General features: G+C 44.6%; 1 protein-coding gene and 1 pseudogene across 5 annotated transcripts; both read right to left on the bottom strand.

The window, feature by feature from the left end:
* Positions 1-6,782: 6,782 nt before the first annotated feature.
* LOC125555403 (disease resistance protein RGA2-like) lies at positions 6,783-14,243 on the bottom strand (annotated as a pseudogene). Its single transcript, XR_015603427.1, has 10 exons — positions 13,998-14,243; positions 13,168-13,295; positions 12,796-13,059; positions 12,466-12,691; positions 12,217-12,370; positions 11,759-11,944; positions 10,166-11,344; positions 7,259-9,280; positions 6,915-7,031; positions 6,783-6,815 (listed from the first exon to the last, which is right to left on the bottom strand). The product of XR_015603427.1 is annotated as a disease resistance protein RGA2-like (transcript).
* Positions 14,244-16,809: 2,566 nt separating this feature from the next.
* On the bottom strand, positions 16,810-21,806 carry LOC125506597 (cysteine-rich receptor-like protein kinase 44). Of its 4 annotated transcripts, none has more exons than XM_087525287.1 (8): positions 21,051-21,806; positions 20,269-20,459; positions 18,976-20,003; positions 18,641-18,896; positions 18,327-18,555; positions 18,078-18,231; positions 17,768-17,974; positions 16,810-17,474 (listed from the first exon to the last, which is right to left on the bottom strand). In XM_087525287.1, exons 3-8 carry the CDS (start codon positions 19,066-19,068, stop codon positions 17,088-17,090), a joined length of 1,326 nt encoding a protein of 441 aa, XP_087381413.1. In that variant the 5' UTR covers positions 19,069-20,003; positions 20,269-20,459; positions 21,051-21,806; the 3' UTR covers positions 16,810-17,087. The 4 variants fall into 4 exon arrangements, with proteins under 4 accessions (XP_087381413.1, XP_048527343.2, XP_048527340.2 ...); XM_048671386.2 differs by lacking the exon at positions 20,269-20,459 and having other exon boundaries at positions 18,976-19,122; positions 19,951-20,003; XM_048671383.2 differs by lacking the exon at positions 21,051-21,806 and having other exon boundaries at positions 18,976-19,122; positions 19,951-20,003; positions 20,269-20,570.
* Positions 21,807-23,624: the final 1,818 nt, after the last annotated feature.

Genomic DNA, 23,624 nt, shown 5'->3' with positions numbered 1-23,624 from the left:
AGATACGAGTACGGGAAGGCTCTCGTCAAAGATGAAGGATCTCTATCAACGATGATGCGAAGATTGCATGATTGGTACTTGAAAATCTGCAGAGACTCTGGGGGAGGAGTACTTTGTATGTGAAAGTTAAAAAGGAGCATGACCTCGTTGGAATTGAACTGCTGCCTGTTCCATTTGAGGAGTTCTTTCAGTTTTTCAATCAATTGGCCCTCGATAAAACAACGGTCACCTGCTACTGTCTGTAAGTAGTACTACTTCTGTCATTAAGTCTCTCTATATAGCTCAGCTCTTTCATTGCATGTATTTATAATCATCCTCACTATATTATGCAGATTGAAGATCGCCGAATTAAAGAAAAGACAAGTCGGTGATATTGGGTTCATTAACCCCGGTGCGCGCCGCCCCGGCCCGCCCCTGCCCCGACGCACGCCGCCCTCGCCGTCGCCCGCGTCCCTGCCCCGACGCCATCCTCGCCGCCGACCCCGCGCGCGGTCCTCTCCTCAGCTTGGTCCGGCCACCGGCGCCCTCCCTTTGCAATTTTTTTTCATATATATGCTTGTTTATATATATGTGTGTGCTTGTTTATATATATATATATATGCTTGTTTTTTATATATATGTAATGATTTTTTTATAGAATATGATGTTTTTTCATAGATGATCACATATATGATGTATACACGAATGTGGATGAAATATGATGTTTTTTTGTTCATAGAACATGATGTTTTTTTAATTCACAGATTTTTTTTTGTTCATGAGAGAGGCGGGGACGTTGAGGGATCATAGATGTATATTTTCAGAATTTTCTATCATGCATAGACGGATTTTAGACCATGGGAGAACCCCCTCCCTATCGTTGCAAAATTTGCTAAGTGATATTAAGAAGGAAGGAAAAGAAGGATAGGAAAGAAGAAAATAAGAAGAGGAAATAAAGAAGAAGAGGAGAGGAAGAAGAGGAGAAATAAATAAGAAGAAGAAAAAAGAAGAAAAAGAAGAGGAGAAGAAGAATGGAATAGAGGAGAAGAAGAGAAAATAGAATATATTCTATTTTTTCTTCTTCTCCTCTATTCCTTTCTTCTTCTCCTCTTTTTTTCTTCTTTTTTTTCTTCGATCTTCTCCTCTAGCTATTCCTTACTTCTTCTCCTCTTTTTATTTCTTCTTCGTTTTCTTATGTTTTATCGGGTCTGTCGTCGTCGATATACCCCTCCCGATAACTTCAACACGAGGGGGGGTGGATATACCCCCTCCCCGATAATATTATTTTCCCATGTACGTATGTCATGTTGATATAAACTCCCGATAACTTCAACACGTGGGGGGTGGGTCGATATACCCTCTCCCGATAACTTCAACACGTGGGGGGGTCGATATACCCCCCCCCCCTCGATAATATTATTTTCCCATGTATGTATGTCGTGTCGATATAAACTCCCGATAACTTCAACACATGGGGGTCGATATACCCCCTCCAGATAACTTCAACACGAGGGGGGTCGATATACCCCCTCCCAATAACTTCAACATGTGGGGGGTCGATATACCCCCTCCCCGAGAACTTCAACACATGGGGGGGTCGATATACCCCCCGCCCCGATAACTTCAACACGTGGGGGGTCGATATACCCCCTCCCCGATAACATTATTTTCCCATGTATGTATCTCGTCGTTGTCGATATTACCCCCTCCTTGAAGCATTCTCGAGGCCACCCCTAACCCTTGAAGCGTTGTCGAGGCCACCCAAAAGCCTAGAGAAGCAGCGTCGAGGCCACTAATTAATATGATTCCTTACTGTGATTAGCTAGCTAGTTCTACATTTGCCACTAATATATCCATCTGTCATGTTTGAATAATAATTGCCATGTTGTAAATATTTGTAGAAACTATGGACACCGCCCGAGACAAAGGAAAAGAAGCGTTGTTGAGGGACATGATCGCACAAGGAAGTGATGTCGTCTGCTCGTTGTTTCTCTACGACACCGATGGTCTGGAAGGAGAGGGTGAAGAAGCAACTGGCTATGATTATGATGACTCCTGTGACCCAATGCAGGTGCAAGAAGGAGACCGTGAGCATGGCTCCGGTGATCCAATGTCGGTGCAAGAAGGAGACCATGATGACGGCTCCGGTGATCGAACCGAGTCCGGCCAGGTATATATATTAGTTAAGCTTGTGCTGACTAGCTAATTGATGCATTCATTGTTTTGGTATGTACACATATTAATTAAGTCTTTATTCTTTTTCTAGCCCTCCGGATCGAGCACAACTTCGGTAAAGAGACGAGGCCCGAAGAAAAAGTTGAGCTCAGATGAAAGGTTTGAGATCATAGCAATCACGCCCGACGGCCAACCGATTGAACCCATCCGGACAAAGAACGCATTTGTTGCTCAGTGCGGGGTTCTGGTTAGGGACAAGATCCCGATCAGCATCCAGCAATGGTTAAAGCCGGCTACAGAAGACCCTGAGGTGTTTTATGTCAATGATATGCAGAAAAATGATCTTTGGACTGAGCTGAAGTCAAATTTCACCCTACCGCCAGAGGATGATCCGGGGAAGCTAGCTAAAGAGGAATTAATCAAGTCTTTTACTCTTAAGAGGATGGCAGACCTATTCAGGAGGTGGAAGAAAGAGCTGAATAGGTTTGTCGATAAAAAAGAGACTCCAGAATTCAAGGGCAGATATGAGAAGATCAGAGATCACTGGCCCGCATTTGTGGCCCACAAGACATCGGAAAAGAGTAAGAAGATGTGGGCGACAAACAAGAAAAATGCTGCGAAGAAGAAGCTTCACCATCGCACGGGGTCAGGTGGCTACCACGTAGCCCGGCCTAAGTGGGCCAAGGCTGAGAATGATCTGGTTGATAAAGGGATCGAACCAGAGACAATGAACCGGCCAGACCGTTGCCGGACTTGGTTCTTCAGGGCTGGCGGAACCTTGGACCCTGTAATAGAGAAGTGCATTTGGACAGACGAGCAATTGGAAATACCAGTCACGAGGCTTCAGCACTATATCGAAGCAGCGCTGCAAGGGACGTTCATTCCAGACAGAGAGAACGACGAGCTCACAATGGCCCTCGGGAATCCTGAGCACCCTAGACGGACACGAGGCATGCCAGGCTCCATTCCGTGGAAGGCTGGGTTTCCAGACGCAGGCGGTTACAAATGCCACAAGAGGAGGAAGAAAGTGGAGCAGACCCAACTGCAGGTGCTGCACGCTAGGATACAAGCGATAGAGTAACGAGAAGCAAATCGCAGCAAACGAACTGCCAAAGCTTCCCCCGAAGCTACCCCGCCATCTCAGTGGAGAAGCAGCGTGGCTTCCACCGAGCTACTTCAGCCGGAGCATGTATTGACGGCTCCTGCCAGCTATCCCGTGGATGCTATCACGGAGTCTCAAAATTGCCACCTTATGACGCAATGGATTAATATGAAGGTCAGGGCAGCTATTGGCTTTGTTTTTCCTACTGAACCCGGCGCAACTTTTCACTGCCGGCCGATTCCAGAAGGATATGCTAGGGTGATGGTGGATGAAATAACGGAGGGATTTGAGGACCTCCAGCTTGACCACCCTACCGGTGACGGGGAGACTCGGCTGGGTTCTGCTCTGAAGACTCCATGCCTATGGCGGAAGGAGCTCATCAACCTTCCGAACTGGACGCCTCCGCCTCCTCCTCCTCCTCCGGCGAGTCAGGGCACTCTGCCTCCTCCACCGCCTCCTCCTCCGGCGAGTGACGATCAGGGCACTCGGCCGGCTCCTTCTCCGGCGCGTGGCAGCACTCCGCCTCCTTCTCCGCCTATACCGGCGCCCCGAGCAGCCAGCCTCCTCCTTCTCCGCCTCGTCAGCAAGGGCGGAAGAGACCCGCCGCTGCTCCGGCGCATCGTAGTCCTTCTCCTCCGCCTCGTAAGCAAGTAAAGAAGACAGCCGCTCCGTCTGCTCTGCCGGTGTCTAGCAGTACAGCCAGAGGCGGGAGGACATACAGATTCGGTCCTTCTATGAAGAGTCCAAAGAAGTTACCATATGAGATGACCCCGGAGGAGAACGCGAAGATCGCGCAAACCGAAGTGAATGACTCGTTTCAAGGGTTGAAAGCATAGAGACATCCACCTCCGAAGGTGAAGGTAGATCCGGTGAAAGCGAAGCGCACTCTTGCTGCCCCGGCAAAACCACCCAAGTCTCCGCGGAAAGGCAACTATGAGCGCATTATTGGAAAGGCATTTGTCGAAGCGGAGCGGTCGGGAAGTACAGTCAGTGATCAAAGGATGAAAGAACAATGAGCTGGGAAACAAATTTCCCAGCTCGGCGAACAAGGGAATCAATCGTGCCCCCCGCTCAAGGTGCCTAGCGACATCGTCGATCCGAGGATGGTGCCCGGTTATAGCAATCTTGGAGATTACCTCTCGTCAAAGATGAAAGATCTCTATCAACGATGATGCGAAGATTGCACGATTGGTACTTCAAAATCTGCAGAGAGTCTGGGGGGAGGAATACTTTGTATGTGAGAGTTAAAAAGGAGCATGACCTAGTTGGAATTGAAGTGTTGCCTGTTCCATTTGAGGAGTTGTTTCAGTTTTTCAATCAGTTGGCCCTCGATAAAGCAACGGTCACCTGCTACTGTCTGTAAGTAGTACTACTTCTGTCATTAAGTCTCTCTATATAGCTCAGCTCTTTCATTGCATGTATTTATAATTATCCTCACTATATTATGCAGATTGAAGATCGCCGAATTAAAGAAAAGACAAGTCGGTGATATTGGGTTCATTAACACATATCTCATAGATGCAACTCAGGTTAAATTTCATGCCGCAGATACAGAGGCCAACTTGCTACGATCGTTGGTAATAAATGAAAACAAAGATATAATACTCTTTCCTTACAACTTCAAGTGAGTGTTACTGTCTTGTGCGTATTCGGTTTCCCTTATATATTAGTCAAGGTTATAGTAATGTAATTGATGAGTTATGCATGCATGTGCAGTTACCACTATATTCTCCTAGAGATTAAGTTTGAGCAGGGACTAGTAACAGTCTTAGACTCAAGACGAAAAGATCCCCAGAATTATGCGGACATGACTCAAATGCTCGAGAAGTAAGTTAAATCGATCATTATCCACCATATCAGCAACTTTGTTAATTTCCTGATATATCAAGTAATTATTTTCTTTGTCTGACAGGGTTTGAAAAAAATTCTCCAAAAAAGCTTCAGGACTCCCGAAGAAGCTGCAATTTAGACACCCGAAAGTAAGTACTATAGTAGCATGTCCCGCGCATCTCCTATTGATTCAAGCGCTAGTTTCATCAATATACCATTTGGCATTCTTACTTATCAGTTTGATTGACCTCTATTTCTTATAAAGTGGTTGTGGCAGGAACAAGGGAATAATTTCTGTGGATACTACATTTGTAAGTCCATCCGCCACACGACCTATGAGCGGGGCTACACTGACGAACAATATGAAGTACGTAAATAACAACATTCACAATTTTATTTTATTACCATCATTTGTGTTGAGTTTCATTCATTCATATATATATGTATTGACCCCCTTCTTCAAATTAGATGTTTCGGAAGCGCGATGAACTCCTAGCACCAGCTCGCACGCGAGCAATTCAAGAGGAATTGGCGGCATTCTTTCTTGACCACGTGATCGCTGAAGACGGAGAATACTATGTGGACCATGAGTCTGTATGATTATATTTGTAAGAGATAATTATTGTATATATGTAGCCGGTAGTGTCGGATAGATATACGAGAACTTGTTGTTCGGTCAATCTCTCGGAGAAGGAGAGGTGGTCGATATCACTTCTCTCTGTATGCATATATGTTCATGACGATCTTCTGTTTGCTTCGTTTGCTTACTAGCTAGCTAGCGTGTCTAGTCCTCTCTATACGTATGTATAGTACGTAGCGTCGACCAAGCACGGACATAAGAGAGGACACTTCTTTCTATTAATTATAGCTAGCTAACACAATATATGAAACACCTAAATTAACCCCAAAACCCCCAACCCCCCCCCCCCCCCTTCAAAAATAAAAACAAAAACCCCAGCTACAAAAATGCTGACGCGTAGATGCCTATTGGTCCCGGTTGATGCCACCAACCGGGACCAAAAGGTCTCCTGCCTGGGCTCCCCGCACAGGCCACGTGGAGGCCCATCTGTCCCGGTTCTGGATTGAACCGGAACTAAAGGAACAGGGTATTAGTACCGACCCTTTAGTCCCGGTTCAGGAATCGGGACAAAAGGCCCGTACGAACCGGGACAACAGGCCCTTTTTCTACCAATGTGCCCATATACACAGAGCCATGGAACGTTTCTTCCAAATGAGATACGGCAACTCTCAAATCTTCCTCCGTGAAGCCAGGCGTGTTCATCACAGCACTACGCAGCACACCTTGACGCACCTTACCAATCAGAGTACAACGAATGGGATCTGCCCTTAATGATGATGGGACGATCTGCACAACATATAAACAGTATAATCAAAACAACTGAGCATGTATATGTACCAAAGATTAAAATCACGGGAGAAACAATTTCGTGGCGGCCTCTCCCAGCAGCTATAGTGGCCGCCATAGCGGGCAATTGCGGCAAATAGCAAAAAAAAAATCTGATGGGAGAGATGATTTCCGAAGGGTTTTGCTCATTGTTGAGCCATTTATAAGGAGTTGTGGAGGATTTCGCGGCAGCAGCCATAGCATTGCGGCGAGGCTCCTGGGCAGCTATAGCGCAGCTATCGCGGCAATTTTGCGGGCTATTTTAATCTATGATGTGTACAGCCAGCCATGCTATGGCACAATTACAACCTGAACTCCTTTCTTCTGAATATATAAGATACACATGCCATGTGGATAAATTTGTAGGCACTAGTCAGGGCGGGAATAAAAGCAATGCAACAGATGCTTGGAGGGCACACAAACCTTTGTGATGTGAGCGGGCCTCCTAGTGTTCATCACATCACTACGCACCACATCTCGACGCACCTTACCCATCAAAGTACCATGAATGGGATCTGCCCTTAGTGATGATGGGACGACCTGAACAACATAAACAGTATAATCAGAGCATGTGTACAGCCAGCCATGCTATAGCACAATTACATCCAGAATTCTCCCGCAAAAAAAAAAAAACAGAATTCCTTTCTTCTTAGATGAATATACAAGATACTCGTGCCATGTGTATATGTATTTGCGGATAAAGAAAAGAGGACTAGTCCGTCCAAGAATAAAAGAAATACAATAAATAGCTTCGCGGGCACACATACCTCTTTGATGTGAGAGAGCTTCCTCTTGTTCTCCTTTGATTCACACCTCTTCTCTAATGTTGGGCAGTCGTGAATGGATAGATGTTCAAGCTTGGTCAGTTGTTGTATGCTGTCCGGCAAATACCTGATACCCTTGCAGTTCCAGAGCTCAAATCTCTTGAGAGAGGGAAGTTCACCTAACCACTCCGGTAGTGTCATGCTTGCACACCCACGCAGAGTTAGTTGCTCCAGAGATGTCAGCTCAACCAACCATCTCGGCAGTTCTGCCTGGGACAAGAATTTGAGGCACAGTTCTGTGAGGAAAGAGAGGTTGTGGATGATGTGAGGTGAGGTGGTCAGATCACTGCAACCGGTAATAGTTAACCAACGAAGGGCGGGGAGGTGGTGAAGCAACCTCCATTGATGCATGGGCACCTTGCTTTCAGCAACATTCAGGCAAGTTAATGGAGAAGATGAGGAAGTACCGCTGTGTGAAGAGCTCTCTCCACATGATGATAGCATAGTATCACAATCTTTTATGTACAAATACAAATACATAGCTCTAGGCAGACACGATTTTATCCTCAGCTTGGCACACTGCTCTATGGTCAACCTTTGAAGCTTAGGGAACATGAGCTCATTTGAACCTTCCTTGCCACTGTAATGTGTCGTGGTCCACTCTTCCAAGCCGTCCATACGGTGGAGACCCAGGTATTCTAAGTTTCGTAGTAGACCAAGTGGTGGTAGCTTCTTGCACCTAGGAAAATCATATAGATTTATCTCCAAAAGATTAGGGAGATACCGCGTAATATCCATAAACCAACCAGGTAAGCTGACACTCCTGTAACCAACTATAGTCAATTTCTGTACACTGCTTGGTGGCACTAGTTTTTCCAACACATCCTTGTCATCCACAAACCTCTGAGCAGCTGAAGTCCATTCAAATCTTAACACTTCAATATTTCGTTTATCTATCAGTTCTATACTCTGTGCCTCTTCGGAAGACTTCACATTTTCAAGTCTATCTATCATCAGGTCATCAGTATTTGTATGTTGGAGCAGGCTGATATAGCTGCAACATTTATCACTTGAAGTATGCACCACAAATTGTGGCAACGAGGCAAAATTCAACCGAGAGAGCATGGATTCATCCAATGTAACCTCTTTATCCACAATTAGAACCTTCAGACTAACCATCTGATACATACTATCGGGAAGCTTCTCTAGGTTGCAGCAGCATGAGAGGTCCAATGTATGAAGCTTCCTGAGGTTGCTAATGCTTTCTGGTATAGTAGAAAGATTACTATTGTACGACAAGTCCAGATGCTCTAGATTGGAAAGGGTGCTGACAGAGTGAAGCAAGTTGCCCACTTGATCATCTGGTACGCCCCAAGAATTAATGCACCCCATAAGATTTAGATACCTGAGATTGATTAGATTGCCAATGGTATCAGATAAACTCAAGTGAAGTTTGGTATAATAGCGATCTGATAAATCCAGATGCACCAACTGATTCAGCTCCGCGAATGATTTTGGAAATTCACAAATGCCAGCACAACCTGCTAAATCAAGATGCATCAGACCTTTCATATCACCAATTGACTCCGGCAGTGCTGAGATATGAGAGTCTCTAAGGTTGAGGTAAGTTAATTCTGAGAGCTCGGTGATACAATTGGGAATCATTTTATCTCGTATCCGTGGAGCACGAAGATACCTCAGCTGCTTCAGTTGGCCAATACAATCAGGTAACTTCTGAATAAGGCATTCACTTAAATCCAAGACATGGATGCACTTAGCCGGTGAAAATGCACCACCATGAAGCTCTATTTCGTGGCAGGCCCGAAAATGCAGCGCCCTTATATTTTCAAGATAACTCGGGGACAACTGCAATGGCTTGCTACAATCTGTGATCAATGCATAGTGGCAACTGTTTCCCCCAGGACTGCCCTTATCATTAACTTGATCTGCCAAGATCGCCCTTGCAAGATCGTGCACTAGGTCATGCATCGTGAATAGTGTAACATATTTGTCCCGCTGTCCTCTCTGCATAGAAAACACCTATTTGTGTCAGAATTTTGAATTTACTTCATTGTATAGTATATCCATATTTTATAAACTAAAAGCACCATACGAAGGAAAAAAGAGGAATAGGCTAAAAATTCCTACAGAAAAGCAAAATATATGACCAGCAAACTATTATTTTAGCTAATGACCAACTATCAGTAGATCTTCATAATTGTACACCGTGATTTTATTACCATGCAACCTTTCAAATATTTCGGTCAATTATATCCGAAAAATCTAAGGAATCATATCGTCAACTGAAAACAGCCTTGTGTGACGGCAGCACTACTTTCCGCCTACATTGCCCCTACGCCCAAGGTTGTCAGAATCGTGATTTTGAATCGGATCGGAGCTTCGATGGTAAGATCGCAAATCGTAGAATCTTCACTATCAGGATCGTAGAAACGTAGATTCTATGAACTAAAATCGTAGAATCATAGGGGTTAGTTTGGATCGTAAAGTCGTAGAATCGTATAACGGAATCGCGATTCTGACAACCTTGCCTACGCCCATAGACATAATCAACAAAAAATTTGTTTATTTGCACACTTCTCTTTAGCATTTGATGCACACTGTGATCCAAGCGGTACTCAGATTGTTGCAACCATGAGGCATGTGATGAATAAGAATGTTGAATCTTCTATTATGTTTGGCACAAAATTACTGTTAGTGGGTACAGCACTGTAGCCTCATACATTTGTGTAAAATATACACATTTGTGAATTTCCAAAAGATAGGGCAGAAAAACTACAACATGGGCATACACACTATAATATGTTACCAGAGTCGACATGAAAAAATATATCCCATGTGAGTTGGTATACATAAGATAGAAAAGAATAATAGAACCATTTAGTAACTCACCTGAGGTGCCTTTGAATATTCAAGGAAAGACATCCCCAAAAGTTGACTAACATATTTCTCGCAGAGCTGCATAGGACCAAGTATCCTAGATGGTCCGGTGAATCCAAGAGCTATCCATTGGTGAATTAGATCGTACTTCTTTATCTTCTGACCTTTCCTAAAGATTGCACAATAGGAAAAGCACAACTTCAAGAATTCAGGCATGTGACTATAGCTTAACAGCAAGGATGCAAGCACTTCATGATTTCTTAATGATGGATCTTCAGAAGTAGATAAATTCCAGATATAACTGTCCCTCACTGACTGCCATTGGTCAGACGTCATGTCCCTCAACATGTACCCAAGTGATTGAGCTGCCAAAGCCATGCCCCCACACTTGATTGCAATGTCCCTTCCTATCTTCTCCAACTGTTTTTTGTCAGGTCGATTTTCAAAGGAACTTTTTTGTTTTATTATAGTCCAGCACATATCATCCGTCAAAATATCTAGCTTGAATGGCATAACAGTACTGCTAACTTTCCTTGCAATGGCTTCATCACGTGTAGTTACTACGATCACCTTGCTTCCCAGGTGAGGCATTAGCATAGCCTTCAATTTATCTTACTCAGATGGTTTCTCCTCCCACAGGTCATCTAAAACAACAAGGATTCTTCTACCAGCAAATAGCTCTCCAAGGCGGTTATGAAGCATCTGCTTCTCTGCTATATGGCTGGTCTTGTTTGTTAACTGTGATATTATAGAGTTGCCAATTTTCTTCAAGTTGAAGTCCTGGGAAACATATACCCACACCCGAGAATATTCATGGAACTGTGAGTCATTGAATACCAATTGTGCTAAGGTTGTCTTGCCAATGCCTCCAATCCCATATATTGGAAGAATGGCCATCTCTCCTGTGATGCTCTCAGATAAAATAGACAATATTTTCTGTTTTTCTTCAGTCCTTCCAATGATTAATGTTTGTTCCACATCCGACGATGTTTCCTTGTCAGGAACTTGCTGAACATTAATGTTAAAGCTATCTCTTGGCGTGCAACAGAAATTTTGGTGTTTATTTGTTATATTGTCCACTTCAGTTGTCAGAGTCTTCAGCCTTTTATTTTTCTTTGCAGGAATCGTCTTCAACCTTTTAGCCATTGTATTCGTGGGACCAACTGTCGGACAAGGGAGCACATCTTCCAACTACAATAACTTTCATGTATAAGTACTAGGAAGGATAAGGAAAATTATCATAATCAATTAACTCTCTGTGATGAATATGCTTTCATTATGTGGTAGACAATTCGGTGATTAAACTGCTATTCACAAAACATGCAAACCAGCAGGGGAAGAGCTTTAATACAATGTCAAAACGGCACCATGGAAAAAGGCACCACATTCAAACATAAAAAAGCAACATACAAGTGTGGCAAATTGCAGCACAGAGAAAGCGCACAGATATGGAAAGATATTTGACCGGAAATGAGGCGCTGCAAACTCTACAAGTGCTTAGTAGTCCATGTATCCAAGAGATCGTTTCTTTTTTATTAACTATCCGACCAATTATTTTCTGCAAACTGTAATGCATTTCGTTCTCATTAAGTAGGCAGATTGTACCTGTCTCCTGGGAATATGTGTTTCTGTCTTATTCAGGGTATCCAGGATACCTGCTACAGTGGGTCTACTGTCTCTTTCAGAATCCACACAACATATTGCTGTGTTAATGCATATCTTCACTTGATGTAGTTCCTCTGATGGGTACACCGATGAGTCTTGAATGATATTCTTCCAATTGGTAAGTACCTATGAAACCAAAATATACAGATAACATTGGAGATGAAGGATGTAAAACTATGATATATGATACTTGTTCAAATTTGTCCTTGACAAAAATATTCCATGCAGAATGTATTGTGTGGGGGCAAAAAGTTTTGCTATATGTTTCTTTATCCTTCGGTCCTCTTATTAACTCATTTATTGGACGACCATGACTCATAGAGTATAGACACCAGGCATTTCATCATGTGGTAGTTTGTTATATGAACTTGAGTGCCAAACTCTATGCTTATTCTTACCTCCTGCATAAATTGTGTGACGTCGTCCATTTCTAAGAAACTTGAGTAACCACTAAGCCCTGTTATTATCTCCATGATTACAACACCTAAACTAAAGACATCATTCTTAATTGAGATGAAGCCTTTCTTTATGAATTCTGGTGGCATGTACTTCCTGTGATATATAAAGAACACAGTCAGGTGTAGATACCATTTATTTGATCACAAAAGAAAGAAAAATACAAAATGAGGAGTCCCACGAGCACTTACTGTGTTCCTATAATTCTTTCTGTGACATGAGTGTGTGATCGATTGAAGAGCCTTGACAATCCAAAATCCGCCAATTTAGGCACCATGGAACTGTCTAGTAATATATTGGCAGGCTTCAGATCAAGATGAAAAATTGGTGGTTCACACCCGTGAAGGAAATTTAAACCTTCACAAATCCCTTTTATAATACTGTAACGTGTGCTCCAGTTAGGTGCAAAAGATTGTTCTACAGAAGTTGGTAAAGATAATGTTAACAAATGAGAATTTAAGAATTCGGTTTTGCTTAAGCATAGAAAATAATGACCATACTGAAGTGAAGTTCCATTGTACCATTAAGATGTTTGTCTAGGCTTCCACCCTGAAAGTACTCAAAGCAGAGAACTCTATATACATATGTTTACACAAAACTTTCTCACCATTGTGTTCAACATATTTATACTGTGCTTCATAACAATAACCACGCAACCATACAATATTTGGATGCTCAACCCTCAAAAGGTTACCGACTTCGCTGTTAAATTGTGTGTCATCGAGTACTTGCTGCGGATCATTATGAAGCAACTTCACAGCAATCACTTCACCATTGTAGACTCCCTGCTTGACATAAGTACCGTAGATAATTATTATTTTTTATATTTGTGTGGTTTGTTGTTAGTGCTGGTACATTTGTTGAAACACAAAATATCTAGTCATAAGCCATACCTTGTAAACGTCTCCATACTCACCCCTTCCAATTATCGAGTCCGGTGAGAATCCATTTGTAATCTTTTCTAAAATATGTAAACGTATATTCATTGCTGCAGTCATGTCATTCATCCAGCTTGGCCCTTCTGCACATACAGAAAAAAGAACTGTGAAAAAAACTATCAAGTATCTTAGCTCTAAGAAATAGTTTAACACGTCATGGTCCTTGCATTATCTGACCCTCAGAGCCATATGTAATATCAAGTACTTGGGGAACCAAATCTGAAACCTCAACCAGGAACCAGCTCGCCGGCGACGAGCCAAAAGCGAGGCTCCCACCTGTATACAACCGTAGCTGGATAGTAGTAGATCGAGTAGCCTTCCTGCTAAGGACCTCTTGTATGTCTTGTATGTACGCAGATCTGAACTCCCTTAGCTAGCCTGTGCAATGCGAAATTGGTTTCTTATCTAGTTTTTTTTTTGAGACATTGGTTTCTTATCTAGTACTCCCTTAAATTATTCTAGGGGATTCCTTTAAATTATTTATTCGAAAAAAATAAAGAAAATTTATTTGGGCCTTAAATGTCATAAACTGAAAACGTTTCCTTAAATGTTCGATGATATAATATACCTTGAGCAGCCATTCTGGTGTAGCAGCAGATCTATTTATTTTTTATATATGGACTCCTATTAGCCCACTCTAGAAACCAAAAATAATAATAAAATACACCCTTTGTCGAAAAAGAAACCAAATGGTAACGGACATTCGGAATTGCTGGAACGCCACAATTAATACAGATGTTGCAGTTTTAGGAGATAAGAAATGAGAGGGAGCATAGATCCCGAACCTGCTGCCTGCGTGGGGATCGATGGAGCGGATACAGATGCAGCGGCCAAATCCCCTCCAACTCCAAGTGTATGCGCATGCGGGGCTAGGCGCCCCCGCCGCAGCGTCCCACCGCCTTGAGACGCGCCTTGACTTCTTCCCCTTCCCCCCGCGCGACGCCGCCTCCACCACCAGGGGATCTCTCTTCACTCTTCAGCTATGCCGCACCATGGCCAGGAACAAGAATGTGCCATGCACGGTCTCTCTACTGCTACTGCTGCTAGGAACGACGCTTTCAGGGTAGAGCCCTCAAACCCTCAAACCTTTAAAAATACAGTTTTCGCCGAAAAAATGCCGTAGACTAGAACCTCTAAGACGACTAGACGAGACGGGTAGCTTTTTTCTTTTTCTTTTTTCCTTTTGATTTTGACGGGAACGAGACGAGTCGTTCTTGATTTCACTTTCACATGGGCAGGGACGGAGCCAGAAATTTGATATAGGGGGGGCGAGTTCCACACTTAAGCTTTACTAGACTAATGAGCTCAAAGTTGATTTGAGTGTGAAAAAAAGGCTAATCTTGAACTCATGTTTTCATTGACGTTTGGTACACAACAAGAACAAAATACAAATTGTCCGCTTTGGCAAGACAAAATTAGTTATATAGGAAATTTTGGTATGCTGTAACTAATTGATTCCAACTCCAATTTTTTTGTCAATTAATCAACGATTGTTCATGTTAGACGACGAAAAAAATTAGAGATTTGTAGACAATGTTAATAATGAGGCTGAACGTACCATAGTAGAGGCCTAAACAGACGACGTGCATCATCATGTACGTGAACAAATCACGCCTTGTTTCATATCTACACAAGTATATTTGGACAATCAAGTATTTCCTAGCTAGTGTCAACCGTCTGTCGTTTTGAATAGACCAATACGCATGGGTTTGAACAAATTAAAGATCAAAAGATGAACTAAAGGGGAAAGGAATAATTGTGCACCTATGCAGCCATGGAGGATCTCGTTGAGTCCTCTTCTGGTTTCTGACTGGAAACTGGAGCAAATTGCCCTGGCGGCGATAGGCGGAGACTCAAGCGTAGTACAGGTAGAAAGATCTCCTAGTGTTGTTGCCCCTCATGATTCATCCGTGCGTCCGATCCGCTCGCAAGGTGGCGACAACGTGTCCGTGGATCGGCACCCTGTCCGGCGTCCCCTTCCCTTCTGCCCATCTCGATGGCGGCGCGATGGAGAGTCTGATCAGCCGGTCAGGATCATATAAAAGCGGGGAAACGAAGAGGTTAGCGATATGTACGTGACTACGTGCGTAGTCCAACTTCAGCGTTGGGCTGACATTTTTCTTTCCATGATTTTGGGCTTTGCCTAAAATGGGATCGGGCTGTATGTGGGCTGAGCTGGCTTAACGTTAATTGCAAAGGCCGAAATGGATAGGGGGGGCGATGCACGTTGCGGGCAATTATGGAAGCCAAAAAATCAGCGATTAACTCATCCCCATCAAGGTACGACACGATCCTTGGGGGGGAGGGGTCTCGCCCCCCCCCCCCCCCTCGTCCCCCCCTGAATCCGTCCCTGCACATGGGGGCAGCAGGCGTCTTCCCGTCTCGTTACGTCCCCTCCTTGTCTCACAAAGCAGTTTCATACGCCCCCCATATATATCTCAAATTGAACTTTCAGATAAAGGCTTCTCAACTTTGCTTTTATGTTCTACGTGTTTTTTTTTGCAGGTTCTACGCGTTGATTTGATTGCCCTTCTCTTACATTTTTCCTTGAAAAGAAGGTCGATCCTTGACACATCTGCATCTAAGCGGTGCATACAACCATTTTAACCATTTTATTAATTATTTATAAAGACCTTATAAAGAAATACCTCAATATGTTTGAAGCTGTCATCTTCGCAATATTTGTTGTTACTCCTATCCACTTGATGAAGGGATGTAGATAGTCCGAGCCGAATACCTAGACCTCTCTCCTAGGCCTAACATCTATAGCAGGAGGCCCCAACCAAGCCGCATACCGTTCTGGGGCACACACCGGTCCGACGCACACTCGTAGGTCATCGCCGCCGTCTTTCACTGGTCCATCTATCTTCAGAGCAGGTACTGATGCATCGACATTGTCAGGCCTGCCATCAATGCTGGCACGACACTAGACAACACCACCTCCCTACGCGCGTACATCGTTATGCATCTGTCGCCGAGACCCCGTTGTGCCACGCCGCCGAGACTCCGCCTCGCCGACTTCCGCCACCGTGGCTGCCGCCGCCTCCCGGGCCTGGTGCCTTGCACAGCAGGCACGCCATGCCATGGCCTCGTCGGACGAGGCCCATGGTGCCTCCCGTCGCATTCTCCGACGTCCCGTATGGCGCAACAGTCCGGATGGATCCATCATCGATCTGACGTCGGCGACACCGTTCGGGTTCCGGTCTCCGACTAGGAAGAGTAGGGCATGGGAGACGGCGGGGCCTTCAGTCCCGTGAGCCAGCTCGTGTCCCATGCTCTACCCTACCTTTCCGGCGACCGGCCCAACACTCTGAGGAGTGCAGGCGGCCACTGGACATGGCCAAGGCGGAGCCGGACGAGCGGGGAGCAGAACCGGACGAGCTCCGCGTAGATTAGGTTTCACATTGCATATAATAATATGGATTTAAGGTTTCTAATTTGAGGTATCCGGATGTGGAATCTGTTTTTTGAGGGGTGACCGGTCACTGTCCGCGGACGCGCTCGGGCATGTCCACAGGCGTTTGAGGGGTTGAATTTGTCAAGTCCGGCTGTAGATGCTCTAACATGCGTGTCCAATCTGACGTTGTGTGATTGTAATGATGACAATGGTTCTTAATTAATATACACCCCCTTTACAAAAACGCAATGTAGTAGCATGAATCCTTTGAGTCCATATAACTAGTGAAGGGTGGATACAGATCTAAGTTCATATTAGTCTTTCTAAACGGTTATACACGCAAAAGTTGAACATAGTTTTCTTGCCGACAGAATCTACTCTCAAATATCCGCAGAACTTTATGCAAGTCATGAGCCTCTATGTTTCCCTTGTCATGTCACTCACCTAGATGGATTTCACTCATGCTCCAGCACAGTAACTACACAACATAGACAATCGGCAACTTCACCTCATCCACCACCCTACTTGCCACTGCCTTCTCGAAGAACTCGTCAGTGATCTCATCACCGGATTCCATGCTGAGCCTAGTGCTCTGCACAATGAGCATGTCTTGGCACCGCATATAGGGTGGATCCTTGTCTTGTGCCAGCAATGTAAATGTGATATAAATCTTGGAATATGGTGCCATAGTCCCGTTATTTGGCCGTGCACTGTACTTCATTTTATTGGTTCTGCTGTTGAATGCAACGAACTCGTTTGTCTTGTTGATTAGCTGCATACAACATGATATGTCCCTGTTTAGCTCAAATGGGAAGCGTAGCTCGAGGGCAGGATCGAGCTCAAGATCTTTGGAATCAGAAGTTTCCTGCAATGAGAATAAATAGATCATGGTATCAAATCTCAGATTTGAAAATATTTTGGGCACCACTGAAATAACTGAAAAATTGGAGATTCCAGTTCGGCCAAATGACAAAGAAATTCACATAACTTCGAGTGATCTCTGAATTGTGGAAATATGACCAATGTTAATTTGTATTCGTATGAATTTGGCTCAGATACACATGCCACAGAATGACAGAAATGTTTAGGATCCACCAAATTACTTAAACTCCCAAAGTTTTGATTCAGTTTCATTTGAAAAGATAACCTGAATCTTACCTGGCATGGAAGTGATATATTCTTCATGTCAGCATCTAGTTTATTCAGCTCATCGACGACGTCCATTATACTAGGCCTTTTTACGGGATCGGCCTCCACACATCTCACTGCGAGTTCAATACATCTCTGCACTGCTAGGATGTCAATTGAGTAAGTATTTTCCTGCATTGGCATCCCTTGAAGCCTTTTCTTCCAGTTCTCATGTACCTGCGGTATATATATAAAGATTCATAAGCGCACGCATTCTTGGATAGTGTGAAGATACCAGAAAAAACATAACATTTGCTCAAAATATAGTACAAAGGCTTACAAGCTCGATAAACTGTTGGGGAGAAGACATCTCACAACAATTGTTGTAGCCCTGAGCTCCAGCCATTACTTGTAAAATTATGACACCAACACTGAACACATCATACTTCTTTGTGATTCTGCGCTTGTCAATGAATTCTGGTGGCATGTACCCTCTGCATGGTATTGACACATACAGTAAAGGCAATGCAAGCACAACATATTGCTATTGAATGAAGAGAAATGGATCAGACATGCTCAATCAACTTACAGTGTTCCTTTTAGAGTTTGAGTTATATGGGTTTTGGATGAAGCTAAGAGTCTTGACATGCCAAAATCTGCAATCCTGGGCATCATGTTTTTATCCAACAGTATATTATCCGGTTTCAAATCCAGATGATAAATATAATCACTCCGCCCATTATGAAGATGATTTAGACCCTCACAAATTCCCTTAATGATTTTGTATCGAGTGGGCCAATCAAGACCACAGGATTCATCTGCACAAGAGGTAAAGACAGGCATTATACTCAGACTGTCAGACATAAACATATTGAATTAAAAGTATTAGAAATACCATCATACCAGAAATATACTTAGCAAGGCTTCCACCCTCCATATATTCAAAGCAGAAAAGTCGGTCTATTATTTTAGCGAAAACAAGTTCTCCGTTCATCTCAACATGTCTATGTCGTATTTCATAGCAGTAGCCAATTAAGCGTACGATGTTCGGATGCTTGACCTTCATAAGATTACGGAACTCATTTGTAAATTCCTTGTCATCAATCCCTTGCATGTTGTAAAGCTTCTTAATGGCAATTTCTTCACCATTGTGCACTCCCTGTTATTTAAAACCCGGTGTTAAAATGGAGCACTCGGTCATAGCAAGTGATAACTACTATCTGGAAATCACGTCGTACCTTGTAAACTTCCCCATACGCACCACAGCCAATTTTTTGATCGTCAGAGAAACTTTTGGTTATCTGTTCTATCAACTGGAACGTGAGATCCATATCAATCTCCTAGGAATGTACGAGTACTAAGTACAGCTTCAGATGTTCGTCTCCCTGAAAAACACAAAATTCCTCACAGACACAACACAACAACATAATGCATTTTCTGAAAACCGGACTCAACACTGAATCCTCGAGTGCATGCATGAGTCAGACAAGTGAACTGCTAGTAAATTTCTGTAAAATGCACTTCCATAACTGAACAAAATAAAATGAAGTGGAATTATTAAGTAAGAGTTGCAGCTATTCAACTTAGTTGGAGATAGCGCAAATGGAAGAGCTCACAAAAGTTAAGAAGAGCGGTTTGATCTGATTAATAAGCAGAGCAAGTTGAATTGACTCAACCTCGATCTGATCGATAAGCATAGCAAGTTGAATTGACTCAACCATGCGTGTTGCAGCAGCAAGCAACTCAGCGCTGGAGGCAGCAGAGCTGAGAGCAGAGTGTAGGTGATTTGTTTGGCTACGCGATAATAAGTTTGGTTCTACTAACAAATAGTTTTTTCTTTTCTTTTCTAAAAACCAAATTTGCTTGGAACCTGTTTAATATACTACATATTTGAGACCTGCCTCACAAAAAACTGTTATGCTGATGTTGACAATTCCTTTTTCTGCACTACATAAGCAAAAGAATCCCCCTGCAGGCTTCAGAATCAGACAGAAAAAAGGGTGACTGAGATCTAACAAGTTGAGAGGAAGAGCTATGAACTTGTTGTATGCAAAATGGTAACTGAGAGGGGATCAATTGAAAATTTGGCATTCTGATAACTAGGGCATAAGTGCATAAGTGATTTGTTTGGCTACGCGATTAGTTTGGTTCTAGTACTGATGAGTAATTTTATACTGCTTAAAAAGAAAAATCTTGAGACCTGCTTAATATACCTTATTTGAAACCTGCCTCACAAAAATCTGCTATGCTGACCCTTTTTCTTGCGCTACATAGGCAGCAACAAAAAAAACCTTCAGAATCAGACAAATTTCTCTCAAAAAAAGAAGAAAAAAACAGAGTGGGTGGGAAGTAACAAGTGGAGACGAAGAGCTATGAACATGTTAATATGCAAAAAGGCAACTAAGAAGAGATGGGCCGAAACTGAGAACTAACAAGTGGAGTAGTTTGCGTTTGATTTTTATGAGTTGGAGACAAATGAAAGAGTAGAAGAAATTGGTAATGCAAGAGTTGGTTGGGGCAGTTCAGCTCACCTGGACCTGGAGGCTACTCCCCCAGCAGGAGCGGCGGCGGCAGGGGACGCACGGCGATGGTCGGAAACGAGTGGTTTGCTCTCGGCGAGGAACCTTACCCACCAGCGCGTAAGAGGAGGGACTGAGGGAGGAAGGGGGTGGATCTTGGGCTGGGCAGTGTGCACTCTTGCTACTCTGTTTCTACTCAGCTGCTGTACGCCATTGAGAAAAAAGGTTTCCCCCATTTTAGATTATAAAACAACGTTCAACCGATACAAGCAGCTTGCTGGAGCCGCAGCACAAACAAGCCCCCCCCCCCCCCCCCCTCCCACCCCAAAAAAAAAAAAACAAATACCGACACCGGCAGTTCAACTAAGCAAAGATGGCTGACACCCGCTGTACCCTCCGGAGAAGTACCACCGCCCGCCAAGCACTCCGAAGCCTCACGTACCAAGCAACATCTTCAGGAAGAAATGTGACGACGACGCCAATGCTGCCCGGACAAATCCTAGGGTTTTCCCCGGTACACAGATGGGGTGGGGAAGGTGTATCACCGACGCCCCTCAGGAGGGTCCGGCAACGCCCACGGGCGCAGCCACGCTGGTGACGAACGAGCCGCCAGAGATTTCTCCTGCCCTAAAACCACCACCGCCACCTCAGATAATCGGAAGCGCACCGCTCAACGTGCCGCCCACCAGCCTGTGCCACCACGGATACTGCCCCATTTTCACCGTCTCACTGAGGTCGCCAACACGAAGCCTGGAGGAAGGACGAGAAGACACCGGGCTCGGGGGCAACCGCACCGCAGCCAACAGAAGGGAACAACCTCCACCGCCGCGCGGAGCCGACCAGACGTAGCGACAGGGACTTGCCAGGCCAGGCCGGCCCGGCCGGACCCAAACAGGTCTGGACAATCCCTGCAGCCACGCTGCAGCACGTCGGCCACCGGAGCCATCACCACCACAGCCACCGCCGCCTCGCCACACCACCAGGGAGCCACGCCAACACGCCCGGACCCGCAGGCCCGCCCCAGCCTAGATGGGGCCCGAAAGGGCCCAGATCTGGGCCGAGCGGGTGGCGCCGGCCAGCAGCCCACAGCGCCGCCCCGCAGCCAACGACCACGCCGCCACGTTGAGGGCACCCGAGGCCCGCCGGGCTCTGCCGTCGAGCCCCACTGCCGGGCAGGAGGGAGCCCCGACTCCCCCTTCAGGCGCGCGGGGAAGGGACATCCGCCGCCGCCGGCGCCACCCGAGCACGCAGAGGCCGCTGCCGGCGGCGACGAAGGGGGAAGGAGGAGGAGGGCGGGTCGAGACGGGAGGAGCAGATGGGGCGCTCCGCCGCTTCGGGGGGCGACGGGAGCGCAGGGGAGGAGGGAAGAAAGGGGAGGGAGGCGGGCTGGGGGGCGCGACCGGCGGCCGGCGGTGGCGGGGGAGAGCGTGGGTTGCCGGCGGCGGCGGGGGAGCAGGGGAGGAACCCTAGCTTCGCCCTCTCGGGTCCTTTCACTCCTCACGAGATTTGCTTGTGTGGTTTTACCAGCGGGTCAATTGCTGCTGTACGCCTTTTCTCACTAGGACAGAAAAAATGACAAAGTTTACTTCGCCCGAAAAAAGAAAGAGAAAAATGAATTATTGTTATTATTTTGCGAGATGGAGAAAAATGAAATTTGCCGTGTGAACTGAAAGCATGGCCTTGATTGGACGCGTCATGCTGCTGCGCATAGCAGTGTAGTTATTACTCACGAGCCAGTTGATGATACGATACGTACTACTGTGCACCATGTGAAGCTGGCCGCTGGCTGCAGTGCACGCGGAGTGTAAAGTGCGCTGCTCCTTCTTGGATCCTACTGCCAACAGCGACACGGTTCCTTACCTAGCTAGGGCCTAGGGCGCGAGACGTCAAAAGAGACGTTCAGTTCATACGCGTCCCCCTGCTTGGTCGCGTCATGGGCTCCGTAGGTGGGGAAAGAGGGGAGACGATTTGGCGGTCAAGGCTTCTCTGGGTTGCCGGGCAACCAGTATTTATTCACCTAAATGATCCTTATTTACAGTTAAGCGCATTCATGGCCAGCAAAAAACGTATTATACTATGTTGGTTTAAAACTTGTAATGCATGATTAAGACTTGTGTTTGTGTCTAAGATTGTTCTGTTGCTCCTAGTTTAGTTTTTGGTAGTTCATCATCGAGAAGGAGGTTACCACACAACTGTCTTAGATGTAACCAAACAACTGGACTTATGTTTCCCCTCAAACAAATTCGCAACCAAACAGCAGGCCTTCTGAGGGGATCCAGGCAATCAATCAACATGAAAATATTATTTTTTGCCAGAATATGCTCAGTCAGGGTCAAATGAGACAAGTATGCAAAGTGGCAAAAAAGATGCAAGTAACCTAACAGGTCCCTAAATGGTCCTTATTTACAGTTAAGCGCATTCATGGTCCGCAGAAAAAATCAGGTGCCTAACTATAAAAATGAGTATCTATTTTTTTTTAAAAAGGAGGATGACCTCCGGCCTCTGCATTTGGGCGATGCATACGGCCACTTTATTAATTATTCACAAAGACTTATAAAGTAATACATTACTAAGTCTGAAGACACCATTCAACAACATCTGTCGTCGCTTCTATCCACTTGATAAAAAAAATGACTATCTACTAGCCGCGTTCATTATACATATAAAGGCCAAACCACTTGTCGTCTTTGACTATCAACGGTAGTCACCCAGCCAACCAACTTGGCATCAGGTAGTCGTGTGAATGAAAGTGGTCGACACGTCTTTCTTTCTTTTTTGAAAACCTCACCCATATATTAATTTAAATATCAATATTCTTACAATCTTTCATTACATAGTTCATTGCTTTTGCTATCAAAATTAAATTTCGCAATCTCATGCGTCACCTTGTTAACTTGTCTATCAATCTTCACAATTTTGAGATCCTTAATAAACTTTGAGATGCCCAACGACTTCTTTTTCGGATCCACAAAAGGAGACATGTCAATGGTTTCTTCCGCCAATATTTCTTATATATTTCAGAACAATTTTTCGTAGATTTTCAGGCCATTTGGAGTTGTGCAGAATAACTATTTTTGCTGTAGCCCCTTTTGGTCTAGAATTCTAGCTGCCAACAATCTCTCTCTTCATGTAAAACTTGCAAAATATGAGAGAAAAGACATAAGAATTGTATCGTAAAGTGAAATAATGACATAAGACATAATAAATAACAGTAGGAAAATGTGATGCGAAATGGACGTATCAGTTGTCATCCTTCAAATTAATTCCATAGGTGGCCCTCGTAATAGATTCATATGGTGGTTTAATTCTCTTTCTAGGGAAGTGTTTCATCCCTTTCTTTAATCGGAATTGGAACCTTATATTTCCTT

The sequence above is a fragment of the Triticum urartu genome, chromosome 5A (assembly GCF_056163025.1).
Source record: "Triticum urartu cultivar PI428250 chromosome 5A, HENAU_Tu73, whole genome shotgun sequence".
In the NCBI taxonomy this organism is placed as follows: domain Eukaryota; kingdom Viridiplantae; phylum Streptophyta; class Magnoliopsida; order Poales; family Poaceae; genus Triticum; species Triticum urartu.
Note: the sequence above shows the minus strand (reverse complement) of the source record. Positions and strands in the feature narration are given on the sequence as shown.

Bases quoted from the DNA above. Each gene is read 5' to 3' on its own strand.
- LOC125506597 (XM_087525287.1), bottom strand. From the start codon at position 19,068: ATGGATCTCACGTTCCAGTTGATAGAACAGATAACCAAAAGTTTCTCT. The intron at 18,897-18,975 runs GTACGACGTGAT...TTTAAATAACAG, and splicing joins CGTATGGGGAAGTTTACAAG to GGAGTGCACAATGGTGAAGA. The intron at 18,232-18,326 runs GTAAGTTGATTG...AATACCATGCAG, and splicing joins CAAACTCTAAAAGGAACACT to AGGGTACATGCCACCAGAAT.